Below are 17,077 nucleotides of genomic sequence, written 5' to 3'. Positions count from 1 at the left end.
TACCCATGTATTATATATGAACATAGAATATCATAGTGTTTACCCATATATAGAATGTACAATTTTTTCAATCCATTTTTTTTATAAAAGGGGGTAATCTAAGGAAGGGATTTACTTGCTCTACTGAGCATCAGTGTTCCTATGAGACTCCTGAGAATGCCTGTTGCTAAAGTCCACCCAGACCTTTTAGATTCAGAAGCTGCTGAACAAGACTTAACATCTGTATTAGAAATAAACAAACAAAAAAGCCTCCCCAGGTGACTCTGATACAGCCTGTTCACAGACATGCATTTAGGAACCACTATTTGAGGAGCCAGAAGTACACCAGAAAAAAATCTGTCGTTCATTTTATTTTGGGGATGAATTGTAATTTAGAAAAAACACAAATAAATATGATGCTCCAAAAATCAATTTATAGTACAACATACCTGTATGAAACAGGATTTAAAATTTTATTATTAATCTAACACAGACTTGATAGAAAATAGACTCTTTCTATCCCAAATGGAAGTGAAAAGCAATCTCACTTGGCTCCCAGATCTTTCTATGTCTTTTTCCCTCTCTGCTTTTCTCACTTGTCCCCCTAAAAGGAGGATATGTCGTGCTGGCAAGAGGTGGTATAACTGAATTGGGGAATTTAATTGGTGATGTACTTTTTTTCCCCATCTGTTAATATTGAAGGATATTTGTGTTCTCGCTATGCTTTATTGCATTTCCAAGTATCTTTCTCCTGTCTCACCAAAAATTAGTACTACATTTAAAATTCATAAAGATCTACCAAAACAAAAAAAATTTTCACAAGAATGATAAAACTGCAAGTTTCAATTCTCTAGCTTCTTTTGTATAGGAAGACACCTATGCTAATCTAAACAAAATTAAGATGATTCTCAATTATCCTAACCAAAGTCTGTGATCATACTAATTGGTGAGTGAATGAGGGACTGCATAGGTTTTACCATCTATGTAAATGGTGTGTTTTCACGTTACTTGTAATTTTTCTTGTAAGTGGAAAAACATGAATAATTTTTCTATATTGAATACCAATGATATTTCTTCCTTATGTGTCATTAACATGATTATACAATTAATAAGGTGGTGTAGACCTGCTGTCATATTTGGGAGCCACAGCATGGTTGAAGGCTATGGCTTGATAGATTGTATTAACATTAAAACAAAAAATGTGTCAATGAGAAAGAAACTGGCCAATCACACAAAGTATAGGAGAATGGTAGTCTCAGACAAACGTGGTCATTGTCTGTCTCAGAACTAACCACAAGAAAGGGAAGATGCCCTCATCAAAGGCCTTAGCAAGTTGAACCTTTCTTTTAGCATTCTTTCCTGCTGTGGAAATGGATGGATCAGTCTATCTAGTAATGACAAAAACCATATTAGTATTCAGTATCCGAAAATCATACAATATACCTCCTCACATTAATTTTCATGCTTTTCAAGCAACCTTTTAATGACTTACCATTTGGTTTGCATGCAGGGAAAAAAGGCAATGTTGTAGACAAATCTTCTTAACATTTATTTGCGTGTCTCATTTTATGTACTCATTTTTAGTCTTATGAGCAGTAATATGAATCAGAGTGTTAGATCAAATCTTGGCAAGTCGACACATCAAATCCTGAACTTGGAATGATGTAGTGACAGATGCTATAGTTGCAGTGTGTGTGTGTACATATGTATATATTTGCACTATTTATCTTTCTATTGATTAGGGTCATTCAACAATTTGGATGCATAGACCTTCCTCATGAAGACATGTAAAATACAATTTAATAAGAAAACTAAGGATGACATGGTAGGCTGTTTCATGTGAAATTCTCTACAGATGAAGTTGTTTTAAATTTTAATGCTAATTAGTAGCAGTAAAATAGAATGAAAAGCATTCTGGTTTAAAAAGGGTCTGATAATTTTGCAACCTTGAAGTATCTTAATCTCTCAGGGCCTCAGTGTCATCTTAAGTAAAACACAGGGTTTAAAGTAATGGTCTTTTAAGATCCCTGTAGCTCACAAAGTCCGTGAATCTCTGATCCTCTTGTATTTTGCTGTTTTTTGAAGTCTTAGAGAAATGACTATCTTCGTTTAATCCTGAGTCAGGAGGTCCATCTTCCATTATGTATTTGTTTAAGCTTGGAGTGTATGTAATTATAAAACCAAACTCTGACCGATGATTGTTTCACTTTTAAAATCCTAAGTTGTATGTTCCATTTCAGAAAATGGAAAAAAATATTCAACTGTTTATTTCCATCTGTGTTCACAGGAAGTCCAACACAATTGCCAGCTTCATAGAATATCATTTTGTGCAGATGATAAAACTGACAAGAGGATATTCACTTTCATATGCAAAGATTCTGAGTCAAATAAACATTTGTGCTATGTATTTGACAGCGAAAAGTGTGTAAGTATGCCAGATGTTTTAGGGTGGTTTGTTCTGTTTTACAAGTCAGGAATTATCTTGTTTCCGGCATTAGTAAAGTATTTGGAAATGAATGGAGTCTGCAAATACTTAACTACACTAATAGATTCATCCTGTCATGAAAATATGCTTCAGTATTTCATCCCTAACTAAATTCTCATGTTCATGGGCACTAGTTTGCATGCAAATTTCTTTTCTTAGAACATCATGCCTGCTTATGTCATGCATTTATTTCTCTTACAATCATTTATTTGTAATTTTAATCTCAAGTATGATTTAGTAGTATACATATAATGCAAATAGTGATGGTGAGCAGAGTATTTTTTTTCTGGAATGTGATAGATCTGTTGGAAATAAATATTCTAAATCTCAGAAAATAAAATGTGTATGGCTCCTTAAGAAAATTTTCAATAATTTGAAAGTCTGTATCTTGATTTTCATTATTCAGAAAACTTAATGTAATGAAAGGTAATAGAATTGTGTGTGTGTGTGTGTGTGTCTGGATGTGTGCATATGTGTTAGCTTGTGAATGTAATCTAAAATTCTTAGCAGGTAGAGCAATTAGAGACTTCCAAAGCTAAGTCCTGCGACAGTTCTGTAATCATATGGAATCTTAAGGAAAACCCCATGTCCTGATGATAAGCCTAATAAGCTAATGCTAATCATAACCTAGTCTAAGTTCCTGTTATAAAACATGAAGTGTGAAATCCAAGCATACATTGCATATATTGATGACTCTGATGAAGGAATAATTTCTGACCACAGCATTATTGGCTTAGACATAAAAAGAGCTTAAAATTCATTTTTTGCTCATTTTTCATGCTGTCAAAATAGCATATTATTATGCTGTCATATATATTATATATATATATGCAATAATATTATTATCACTATTATGTAATTTATTTCTCTGACTTCAGTATGTGAGTTTCTTGAGAATAAAGTACCCTTAAACCTGTCAATACTTCAACATTGGGTGGACAATAGATGCTCACTGAATTTTTCTTAAAGAAAAGACCACGTGGAAGAACTTACAGAAAGCATAGCAACTTATTATCTGTATCTTTTAAATTATATGGCTCCAAAAAGGCAAAGTAATGTGCTAAGCTACTTGGTGTCATAATACATTTTGAGAATTTTATGAACATTATAGATCATCTCATAAGAAAAATATGCTTACCCATATAAAACAGTATTTTGTGCACATAAGGCATTTTATATGAAATTCATGTTGTTTTTGAAATTTGTGCTATTATGTAAATGCATTATGTTTATATTCCAAGTGCTTCTTAACCATGATTATTTGCAGATGTTTTTCCCTATGTGATGGGGAAGATTAAAGTTGATATTTATTGATTATATTCTATGTGCAACATATAATAACCTTTAACCACTTACACCAAACAGTAAACTCAGCTCTTTCGTGCCTTACACCTAGAAACAAACTTCCGTGGAGTCCTTTGAAATAGTCATAATCAGAGCTCATTGTAAATATTAGCCTTTTTACGTGTTTTAACTTTACTTGATCCCCATCCAAATTTTCTGGATTATTTGAATATAAACTTGCCAGAATCCCTGTGTAACTATCTTACCTTAGAAGGAGAGACTATTTCTTCCTGATCATATTGTTTGTAACTTATTTCCAGAATTCTAATTCCTTGACCCATTATTCTCTTTGGCTTCAGCATATTAGCTTTCTTTTTCCCTGTAAATTGAGAATAATTTATTGAAGCCTATACAGTGCCTCACAACCATTAGTGTGCATACATAAGCTGTTAAGGAGGGACTTTTATATATAGCCTTTTTGGTTCCCACTTCAAAAAAATAAGTTTATATTTATTGGGACTGGTGTTCAGGAAGTTTGCATTTAGGAAGTTCACCAACTATTTTCCTGCATCTAGATAGAAGTCTGAGCTTTGAAAAGTAAGGGTCCAAGATATTTCTCCAACTATAGTTGATATCCCTTTCACGAGCATTAAGAGGATATATTTCCTTAGAGTTTCATTACATCATTTTCACTTCAAGGTTTTATTTTTTTCTAATTATAACGACTATATTAAGAAAACTGATTTGATATGTATGCCGAATTTTGATTATGCCATCCTCTTTAATTATTACCTTTAAATAGCTAATCACAGAATATTAAAATAAGAAAATAAATTATGGCCCAGTTGGCACAACTGTTTCCTCCTATTTTAGGAAACCTAGGCCAAAGAGTTTGAATGACTTTCCCAAAGTTACAAAGCTATGTAGTAACAGAATCAGGATTAAAATTTAAAACTTTAGATTGCCCCTGTAGCATTTGTCTCATCATGCTATATTACTCTCATAACTGAGTTCCAGAGTTCCATCTGATCTGACAGGAGCCTTTATCTTATCTACTTACTGTATTTTATCCTTTCAGTACTTCTGTGAAATTGTTGATAGTTTGAGAAATAGATGAAACCTGTCCTACTATGCCATAATACTGGTATTCACTACTTTATTAATGGTATCATGTCATATATTAATGAGTCTTCCTCCCTTCATAGTGACATGTGTAGAGCTGGAGTACTCAGCTCTGCTTAACAGTAATGAAGAGAGGCCAAGTGAGCAAGCTTAACATCTATCCCCACCAGGCATTCATGAGGCAGTGCTTTCCCATTCCCACTCCTCTACGCGAACTGTGTTATAGTGAGCCACCTGAAATACAAAAATTAAACAGTTTCTAGAGCCTCATAGCAGAATATCTAAAATATCCAGGATTCAATTGAAAATCACTCATCATATCAAGAAACAGGAAGATCTTAAACTAAATGAACAACAAAATATATGCCTAGTACATTGCAACACTGAGAATGGCTGAGATATTAGAACTACCAGATGTATTTTTTTAAAGCCATTATAAAAATAAGTTATAAACACTATGGAAGCAAATTAAAAGCATAAAGTCTTATCAAAGAAATAGAAAATCTAAGCAAAGAAATAGAAGATATCATGAAAACCCAACTTGGAATATTAGCACTGAAAATAAAATAACCAGATGAAAAACTAACTGTATAGGCTCAATACTAGGATGAAGAAGACAAAGGAAATAATCAGTGACCTGAAAGATGGAAGACTAGAAAATGCCCAATCTGAACAATACAGAGTTAATAGCCCTATGTAAGTACACACACACACACACACACACACACACACACACACACACACACACACAAAAGCAATATAAAAACAAAAATAAAACAAAACAGACTCTCAGAAAACTGTGGAACTACACAAGATATCTAACATTTGTGTGTCTTCAGAGTCCTGGAAAGACAGAAAAAAAGAGGGCTGCCTTGAGAAAACATGAGGAAATAATAGTTGCAAAGCTTCCAATTGTAGCAAAAGATATAAATCTATACATTAAAGAAACTGAGTGAATGCCAAACAGGATAAACCCAAATAATTCCACACCAAGATACATCATAGTCAAACTTCTGAAAGCTAAAGACAAAAAAAATCTTGAAGTCTTGGGGGGTATTATGTTTAGTACGCATGGTGTGGGGGATCACGGGGAGAACAGTGCAGCACGGAGAAGGCACATAGTTGATCTGTGGCATCTTGCTGCACTGATGGACAGTGACTGCATTGGGATGTGGGTGGGGACTTGTTAATATGGGTAAATGTGTAACCACATTGTTTTTTCATGTGAAACCTTCATAAGAGTGTATATCAATAATACCTTAATAAAAAAAATTTTTTAATAATAAAAAAAAGAAAGTAAAAAAAAATATCTTGAAGTCAGCAAGACCTAAACAAGTCCTATAGCAGAAAATTAGTTTGAAAGCAGTTTGTTTCTTATTAGGAGCCATGAAAGCAAGGAGAAAGTAACACAATGTATTTTAAGTGTTGAAAAAAAATTTTTTAACCTGTCAAACCAAAATCCTATAGCCAGAAAAAATACAGTTCAGGAATTAAACAGAAATCAAAAAATTATCACATGAGGGGAAACAGATTATTTTACATTACTAGATCTACCCTAAATTCAGGCTAAAGGAAGTTCTCTAAACAGAAAGGAGGTAATAAAAGAAGGAAACTTGGAACAAAAAGAAGGAAAAAAGAACAGGATATGGGTAAATCTTTAGTGTTCTAAGTTATGATTGAAAATAGAAGGAAAAAATGCTTAATAATATAAATCTAAATGTGTATATATATATATATATATATACACACACACATATGTAGTGTATAGTGTGTGTGTGTGTGTGTGTGTGTGTGTGTATGTATAGGATATACATAAGGCAATTATAAACAGAAGTTGAAGAGATGTAAAGGGTGATAAGGTTTCTATACCTCATTTGAACTGGAAAAATGACAGGACCAGTAGACTGATAAGTTATATAAATGTAATGTGCATCCTAGAGCAACCATTGAAAAAGTTTTAAAGTGACATACATTTTAAAATACCATAGATAAATCAAGATTTTATTATAAAAATATTTTTGGAAACACACAGGAATACAGTGAAAAGAAAATACAGAAAATAACTATAGAAAACAGAAAAGAAAAAACTTAAATGGCAGCTTAACTTTACTATATTAAAAATCATATTAAATGTAAATGGTCTAAATATAACAAATAATTCCCAGAATTGGTTAAAGAAACTAATGCAAATACATATTGCCTACAAGAATTTGATGCAAATATTGTGATATAGATTATATACACAGATTGAAAAATAAAGAAATTGAAAAAATATATGTATATCATGCAAATATTACTCAGTAAAAGCAGAAGTATACTAATACCACATAAAGTAGACTTCAAAATAAAATTATGAGATAGGAGGACATTATATAATGATGAAAGAGCCATACCACCACGAAGACCACTTAAATATGTATAACCAAACAATAAAGCTGCAAAATGAAACAAGAACTGAAGAGAATTACAGGATAAATAGACAAATACACAGTTGTAGTTAAAGACTTCACCACTACTCTCCCCAAAATTGATAGAGCAACTAGATGAGAAATCACCAAGAATTTAGAATTCTCAGTAATATATTCAACCAATAGTATCTAACAGCTATAGAGCACTTCATTCAATAACAGCAGAATGCACATTGTTTTCCAGTGCCAAAGAAACATGTACCACAATAGACCACATACCAGGCTATAAAATAAATCTCAAAAATTTAAAAGAATTTAAACAACAGCAAAGAAATGACAAAGAAATCAATCTAAAAATCAGTACAGAAAGGTAACTGAAAATTCTTCAAAATCGTGGAAATGAAACATGTGCTTGTAAATGTTCCAAATGTCAAAGGGAAACTCTCAAAGGAAAAATTTTTAAATGAGGTGAGTTATATGTAAATGAAAGAGAACATACCAACACTTGTTATATGGCTAAAACAGTGCTAAGAAAGAAACTTATAAAAGTTAATACATTAGAAAAAAGGAGATTCTCAAATCAATAATCTTAAGTTCCTACCTGAAGTAGCTAAAAAACAAAATATAAAAATTAATTCAAAGGAAGGAAATAAGAAAGATGAAAGAAGAAATTAATGAAATTAAGAAAAATACAATAGAGAAAAATCAATGAAACAAAGGTGATTCCTTGAAAGATCCTAACGTAACAAAGTTTTAGTAAGATTGACAAAACAAAAAACACACAAGTTACCAGGGTCAGGAATGAAATAGGAGTTTTCACTGTAGACCCTCCAAATAGCAAAAGAAAAATAAAAGGATGCTGTATATAACTGAATACGCATAAATTTGACAACATAGGTGACAACATCTCTGACAACATAATCCCCTAATATTAAATAATTTGAATAACCCTATAGCTATGAAGGAATCTAAATATATAACTTAAAACTTAATAAAAATGAATATTTAGGCCTAGATTGTTTCCCTGGAAGAATCTATAAAAATGCCTCAAGAGGAATTAACATTATTCCACAGAACCTATTCCAGAAAATAGAAGAGGTTAAGAGCACGCACGTATGTTTTATGAAGCTAATATTTCCCTAATACCAAAATCAGACAATGACAGTGTAAAGAATGAAAACTACGGACTGAACTATATCCCTCAGGAATATAGATGCAAAAATTCCTAACAAATGATTAACTAATATAATTCTGCAATGTATAAAAAGCATTATATATGCAAAGTAGAGCTTGCTCCTGAGATGCAAGTCTTGTTCAACATTCAAAAATCTAACCATGTAGTCAACATATTAACAAGATAAATCATATGATCAGATCAATCAATGCATTAGAAATATTTGAAAAAGTCAATTCCAATCATAATTTAAAACTCTCAGAAAAACAAGCAAACTTCCTCAATTTGATAGAGCATTTAAAATAGAAACTATAGGTACCATGTTACTTAATGGTAAAAAGCTGAATACTTCTAAGACTGAGAAGAAGGCAAGGATGTCTACTCTAACCACTCTTATTAATCACAGTTATGGAAATTCTAGCCATTGCAATAAGACAAGAAAAGGTTCAGATAGTAAAGGAAGAAATAAGACTGTCCTTATATGCAGATGACTAGGTAAAGGAATCTACAAAAAAATACCTAGATTTAAAAGTGAGTTCAGCAAGGTGGCAGAATGCAATGATAAACATACAAAAATCATTTTGTTGTATACTAACAATGAACACAAGAATACAAAAATTTACGGTTTCTTAAAAAAACAAAATACATATGTGTAAATCTAACCTAAGATGTAAAACTTATATAGGACTTATATGCTGATAACTACAAATTGCTGATGAAAGAAATAAAAAAAGATGTAAATAAATGGGGATACACTATGTTCATGGATTGGAAGACTCAATCTACTATATGTCACTTCTCTCCAAATTAAATTACAGGTTTAACAAAATTTCTATCAAAATCATAGCAAGATACTTTTTGTAAATATAGACAATATTTTTCTAAAATTTATATGGAAAGGCAAAGGAACTAGAATTGTTAAAACAGTTTTTAAACATATCAACAAAGTGGAAGAAATCTGTATCTTATTTTAAGACATTATATACTTAGAATAGTTTATGTACTTAGAGTAATCTGTGTATCCTATTTCAAAACTTATATACTTACAGAAGTTGAGGTAAAGGAATAGATACATAGATTAATGAAACAGAGAAGAAAGCACAGGAATCACCCCATATGAATGTATCCCACTGATTTTTGACAAAGGTACAAAAGCAATGCAGTAGATCAAAGGGTAAAAGATGACCTTTTCAACAAATGGTGCTTGTGAAATTGCATCTCCGTGGACAAATAAAATTTGCCTTGACCTAAACTTCATACCTTCTACAAAAATTAACTGTAAATTCATCATGGACTTAAATGTAAAATGTACAGCTATAATACAGGGAGAATCTTCAGAATATAGGGCTATGCAGAGTTCTTAAGACTTGACACACAAAGTGGGATCCATAAATGGAAAAAGCGTCAAGTTAGACTTCAAAAAATATTTTTCTGTGAAAGGCCTCATTACGAAGTGGATGAGAAGACCAGCTAAGACTGGGAGAAAGCATTTGCAAACTTTTATCAGACAAAAGACTAGAATCCAGCAGACATAAGGAACTTTTAAAACTCAACAGCATAACAAAATCTCAATCATTATATAAATTGGCCAGAGGATGAAATGCAGCCTAGAGAACATAGTCAATAGTTCTGTAACATCTTTCAATGTTGACAGATAGTAACTACATTAGTTGGGGTTCAGTATTTAATAATGTATATAACTGTTGAGTCGCTATGTTGTAAACTTGAAACCAATATAATATTGTGTATTAACTGCACTTCAATTAAAAAAACAGCATAAAAAAGTCCTATCAAACTGCAAAATTGGCAAATGATTATGAAGGAGCATTTCATTGAAGAGGACAGTCAGATGGCAAATAAGCACATGAAAAGATAACATTGGTATCAATTAGAGAAACAAAATCAAAATGATAAATCACTATACAGCTATCAGAAAGACTACAATAAAATATACAATACCAAATGCTGGTAAGAATGTGGAAAAATTAATTATACATACATATTTGTATATAGCTAGTGTGGATATAAAATGGTACAGCCACTCAGGAAAACAGTTTGACAGTTTCATAAAAAACTAAATATGCAACAATCATTTGACCCATTTGGGCACTTATCTTAGAGAAAATAAAACTTTTGTTCAGACATAAGTTTTGTTCACACAAAAACTTACACATGGAAATTTATATCAGGTTATTCATAATAGCTCAAATCTGTAGATACCCTAGATAACGGGTGATTAGTTAAACAAACTCCAGTACATTCAAACTATGGAATACTACTAACTATGGAATACTACACAGCAATTAAAAGGAATGAATTATTAATACAATCAACGACCTTAATGACTCTCCAAATAATTATGAAGTAAAAAAAGTCAGTCCCAAAAGCTTATATACTGTATGATTCCATTTCTACATTATAGAAATGGAGAACAGATTCATGTTTTCAAGGATTAAGGAAATAGTAAGAGTAGACTGGAAGAGGGTATGGCCATAAGACAGCAAGATGAGAAATTTTTATGGTGATGGAATTATTCTTGACTATATAAATATCAATATTAATTGGTTGTGATTTGTATTAAAATTTTATCATATGTTACCAATGGGGTAAAGTGTATAAAAGGTACACAAGATGTCTCTGTATTGTCTCTTACAACTGCATATAAATCTAAAATTATCCAAATTAAAAGTATACTTAGAAGTAAAACGCTGGAAAATAAACAAATGGCCTATTTGGGCCAACCGTTTCATCTTATTTTAAATAAATCTAGGCCAGAGGGATTTAATGCCTTTCCCAGTGTCACAAAGCTAGGTAGCAACAGAATCAGAACTGCAAATCCATAATCCTAAATTTTCACATTCTTCCCAGTGTGTTATATTTGTTTCATGACTGTGACCTCTCCAGAGTCCCTGGGCTCTTTCTGGGGCCTTCATTTTCATCATTTGTTTTATGTTATATATTCAGTACTTCTGTGAATTTCGAAGAGCTTGCTAAAAATTTAGATGAAGGTCTATCCTGATACACTATAAGACCAGAACTCACTTTATTAGCATCACCCTGTTCTGATATTAAGATTTAATATTTACACAACTTCTACTGCCATCTCATTTAGTTTAAAAAATGAAATTAGATTATGGACAATCATTATGATGTAATTTATTTGATTTCTTTAATAAAAGCAAATGTAGTCACTGCCAGCTTTTTATGTATCACTTTGTTATTCTTTATTTTTCTCAATTTGTTTCCAGCTATTCATAAATATACATTATTTACTGGCTACTGCATGTGATAAAATTTTAATACTAGCCCTGATAAGCAGATGAAAACTTCACCCAACACAAAAGTTTTTTTCTTTAATTATGTGAAGTGAAATGTAAAATAAGGCAAAATTAAATACCTGTCTCTTATTTGTTAACTAATTATAAAAAAAGGGCTTATGTTTCAAAAGAATTATGCACTATTATTACTAGAAGAAATTGTTACATCTAGTCTTTTCACAAAGTCTGTTTGGAAGCTATTTGTTATATTTTCTTGTTACAGTTCATGTGTGCCTTGTAATAATTTCTTGAAATAAACTTCTAAAACATATTCTTGCTCTTTATATTTCATTACATAATCAGGGGAAAATACAGATCTTCTTAGCCTACTCATCCATGAAACTAGGCTAGTATAACTATTTAACAGGGTAGTTCAAATTGAAAAACACATTGAGATAGCATAACTCATCCAGTAAGATGACTAAAGTTAAAAAGACTATCAGTAGATTGATGTTGGTGAGAATGAGGAGCAACTAGAACTGTTGTACTGCTGGTGGAATGTAAAATGGTACACTGCAAAACAGTTTGGCAGTTTCTTATAATGTTAAATATAAACTTATTTTATGATTTATAAATTTCATTCTAGGTATCTAGCCAGATATGAAAACATACGTTTATAAGATGATTTTACAAGAGTGTTCATAACAGTTATATTTATAGCCAAGAACTGAAAACACCACAAATGTCTTGTACCTCAATAGGCAAATGGATAAATCAATTGTGGTATATTCATTAGATGGAATACTAGTCAGTATTCCAGCAAATGATACATACAGCATCTGAGAAACTCCAAAGAAGCCAGATATAAAGGAATATATACTCTATGGCCATTTTTATGGATTCAAGGACAAGCACAACTGATTTATGGTACTAGCAATTAGAGCAATGTTTACCCATATGAAATGTGATTTGACTGGAAGTAGGCATAGGAGAACTTTCTGGGATGATAGAAGTATTCTATATTTTTAATCGTTTGTGGTTACATAGATACATACATTTATCAAAACATATCTAATTGTAAAATCACGATCTGGGCACTTCATCGTATACAAGTTTTGTCCTCTCCACCCAAAATGTGAGGCTTATAGAGTCAGATTTCCTGGATTTAATCCACATTCTTCTGTGAGAGATTTAGGCAAGTTATATAACCTCACAGAATTTCAGTTACATATAAATTGTGGGGATAATAATCCTCATCTCACAGAGTCACTATGAGAATCTAGTGAGGTAATGTATGCAGAATATTTACCAAGAAGCTGAATGCTGTCTTAATAAAAAGATACGTCTTATTGTAAAACAAAGATAGGTTTTTAAAAAGGTATCATAAACAAATAATGAAATCAAATGTCCTTAATGGTAACTCAACAACATTACTATGTAATTGTTTTTCTATAGTGTATGCCTTGAGTATTTGAGGATAACACATTGTGTTATTAAGAGGATGCATTGAATCCATAATTTAAAAGGTAGAGAAAAAACAATTTACAAATATGTATTTTTATTATAAAACAAATAAAAACATGTTACCTAAAGTCTCAATGTTAGAAACAGAAAAAAAGTCATTCCTATTCCCACAATTTATCATAACCACTTTTACCGTCTTTTAATATTATACATAATCCTGACACCAACACAGCCAAATTGTTTTTCATATAGATTTTTTTTCATTAGTTTGAATCAGCATAAATTTGGTTATCTGGCAATTTCATTTACTTAGTATTCTTCAATATAGCTTTTTTTCCCCCTCCTTTTTATTTGTAAGAGATAGTCCTCATATGTAATTTTAGGCAGATATTTTGCATTTTTTAGTTAACTGGGTTACACACATATTGAACTAATAAAATGACAATATCTTAATTAAATAAGCTTTATTAATAAAGCATATTTTCAATGTAGATGGTTCTTAGCATACCACAAAGGTTTAGGATTTGCAGTGGATTAGTTAAAACCTGTAATTTGCAGGATTGTGTATACTACGAGTTTTTATGTCATCTGGAAGTCATATAACTAAATATGACATACTTGTGATGCATGAAATCAATGCCTTTATGAATTTTATTACATTAATGAAGTAAATTTTTATTTAGTGTTTATGTTGTGCAAGACAGGGTGATATCAGTCAAATTATTAATGGAGAAGGAATGAGCTGGCAGACTTAGGATATCTGTGGTAGTTTCTAGTTGATAGACCAAAGATTGTAGATGTTTATGAGCCCAAATTCAGATGACAGATATATTTTGTTCAGTCAGCACTGTGTTTTGCAAAAATGATTTACTATCACTTAAAATTGTGAGCTTTCATATAAAAATTCAGATTTTTTTACCTCACCTCACATGTTTAAAATCTTGACAACTCTGGATTTGAACTGCTCATTTCCACAAGCCAACAATTAACCAGAACTGAATAGCAACTGCTCCATTTAGAGAGGGCAACACTCAAGTTTTCCACAGACACCACCCAGCCAGCTTCATTCAAGTTACCTGCCAGGTTTAACAAGTCCTCCTCACTCGGAAGAGGAAATAAGTAGTAAAGCAACATGACAAACTGCTGTTGGCACTATGCTTTCATTTAATAGGCACTCAGTAGTTGAGGAAGAGAGGAAAACACTAGGAGGAAAAAAATACTATGATAAAATATGAGAAGTCGGAGAGACCTCTTGCTCCCAAATTCAACAGCAATTCATTTAATTGCCAAACATTTTTTTTTTTAATGTTGTACATGGGTAGGCATTAAAGTATGATGTTAGCATAGACTACTTGGCTTATTTACTGCATTTCTACCCCCAGCCATTGCCCTTTAGAAGGACCTCATGTGAATGTTTTTCTTGATTCAAAGAACAGTGACATTATTATTTAACTGCAAATCTACCATGTTTAACTTTCACAAAGGCTGAAGAGATAACTTTAACAATCGGCCAAGCATTTGACCTGGCATACAGGAAATTTCTAGAATCTGGAGGAAAAGATGTTGAAACAAGGAAACAGATTGCAGGACTACAGAAAAGAGTGAGTAAACTAAGCTTTTTGGTTAACGTTTATGTGATGTAAGTACAGGGAAACTTGCATATCATCAAACAAATTTAGAAGGCCTGCCATTAAATTTCCCCCACACTGATTGGAACTGCTTTCACTGTGTTCCTATAATTTTTCATTCCTGATCCCCTGCACAGTTTTTAACCATTTTATATTGAATTCCCACAAGAACTTAGTGTTCTCATGTGACTTTGCTTCACTTCCTGATGCTTCTCATGGGGATCAGAGCAGCAGAAGCAACAGATGCTGGGTAAGTGGTTTCCCATGCAGATCAGATGCCTTTGTAATTAAATTATACCCTTTCTCCACTCTTCAAAATCAGCATAAGCAAGTTTCATTGTCTTGCGGTTATACTGCAAGATTATACATAACAGACTGTACAGTGCAACAAGAAAACATAGAGATGAGGTATTAGGAACATGAAATTTGCATACATGTAAAAACATTTTAAATATCTTCCCAATGACCTAGAATTCTCTGATATTAACAAGATTTATCAAATAATTTTCTCCCCTGTGCAAAAAAAAGTACATAAATTCAAAATAATATGAAGTCCTATTCATTAATTTAGCCAATACAATAACCAATATTTTCCAAGAATAAATTTCTGAAGGTTTTTCAATAATGATTTGCTTTTCAGATTCAAGACTTAGAAGCAGAAAATATGGAACTTAAAAACAAAGTACAGGATTTGGAAAACCAGTTAAGAATAGCCCAAGTATCAACATCTCCAGTAAGTATATAGAATATGCACATGTTTTCTTTAGAAATAAGATTTCATGGTGATGAAACATATCTGGATTACCAGCTCTGCAATATGTCATAATAATACTCTAGGGTCAATAATTTAAAGCTAAACATGGATAGAGATGAAAGACGCAAATTAAAAAATTAAAATTACCTAGGTAGCTCAGACCAGAATTGTTTCTTCATGTTGCTCTTTTCATTTGTGTTTTCTAGAATAATTCAGCCCTCAATTTAGTCTTTTTTTCTTTATGGTGAATTCTTTCTTTCATTCCTATTGATTACTATCTACTGAGGTTATATTTAATGACCTAAGCCAATATACCCTTGGAGTTCTGAACTTATTATAGAAATTGGACTGTTAACAAGGTGGATTTTGGTTTCATTTATTAGATAGTAAGGGTCCACACTGGCAGTGACACAATTGTATTTCAGACACTAAAATGAGTGGTAACCTCTGCAGACAACACTAAAGTGTTTATAGTTAAATTATTTACTTTTGGTTTACCATAGATGCAAAATCCTTTTCCCAATACCATGTTATGATGCTAATATTTTGTGATTTTGGCTAAGGGAATTTTTGGAGGGAGATGGAATTTGAAACAACATTTTTCTTAGGCAAAATATATTTAGGAGGTTGTTTTTTTTCATTTTGAATCATCTGTACTACTGGTATTCTCCATGAAAGTGCATGTTTTATTTCACATTAAAATACTTAATATAACTTAATGGCATCATACTATAAACTGAAATACAATTATGGAATTTGCAAATCTTTGGAAAGAATTTTTGTTGCAAATTTTCACTTGCATGTCAATTTTGATTCAATCTCTAGGCTAACCCCCTTAGCATATATATATTTTGCCATCTAGTACTAGAATATTTCCCCAGTTCATCACCATGAAGAATTCTTCATGAATTTGGGGTTTAAAATTTGGTGTGCCCTGGAAATGGGTTGAAAAAATCTCTTTCCTCTAAACTCATACTTTTCCATCTTCCACATTGAAGCAATTGGTATTTCCATTGCTTGGCACATAGTTTGGGCTGGCGGCAGAACTGACGTGGCCAAGGTGAGAGAGGCTGGGAATGAGGTTTCTGTGTTACTCTGTACCTTTGTTATCCACAGTGAGGTGCTGGAACAACCTCTTCAGGTTCTAGCTATATTATAATATTCCTTCCTGCTTTTCTCTTCACTACCGTCATGTTATGATTATCAAAATTATGTTTTTTCTTGCCTTCCCAACCCAAGAAACAGAGCATTAGCTCAAACTCCTTCAACCTTCAGTCTCAAAATTGATCAACACCCTTTTAGGGAATTTGGAAAGTCTCATTATAAGCTAACCTGTAAAACAAACTAGGAGTATAAACAAATGAAGGGAAAGTTATTTTTTCATGAAGTCTTAATAAGGTAGTTGTTCCTGGAATTCATTGAGTATGAGAAGTCACTTTACTTTAGTCTTTGTGTTTACAAAGGACTAAAGGTCCATCACCATTTTGGATGCCAAATTAAGCTTGTTCATTGTGCATCCTCT

General features: G+C 32.0%; 1 protein-coding gene across 11 annotated transcripts in view; it reads left to right on the top strand.

Annotated features, from left to right (window-relative positions):
* The window catches only part of GULP1 (GULP PTB domain containing engulfment adaptor 1), a 287,882-nt gene that overhangs the window by 240,422 nt on the left and 30,383 nt on the right, over positions 1 to 17,077 (top strand). For 8 of the 11 annotated variants that reach the window (XM_036881654.2, XM_057503785.1, XM_057503784.1 and 5 more), the window contains 4 exons: positions 2,267 to 2,404; positions 14,658 to 14,774; positions 14,971 to 15,051; positions 15,442 to 15,534. In XM_036881654.2, the coding sequence (XP_036737549.1) occupies positions 2,267 to 2,404; positions 14,658 to 14,774; positions 14,971 to 15,051; positions 15,442 to 15,534 (429 nt within the window). The remainder of the gene's footprint in view (positions 1 to 2,266; positions 2,405 to 14,657; positions 14,775 to 14,970; positions 15,052 to 15,441; positions 15,535 to 17,077) is intronic. The other 3 variants (XM_036881637.2, XM_057503786.1, XM_036881646.2) reach the window with 3 other exon arrangements.

Source organism: Manis pentadactyla, chromosome 6 (assembly GCF_030020395.1).
Source record: "Manis pentadactyla isolate mManPen7 chromosome 6, mManPen7.hap1, whole genome shotgun sequence".
Taxonomy (NCBI): Eukaryota; Metazoa; Chordata; class Mammalia; order Pholidota; family Manidae; genus Manis; species Manis pentadactyla.
This window is presented reverse-complemented; position numbering and strand designations above follow the sequence as displayed.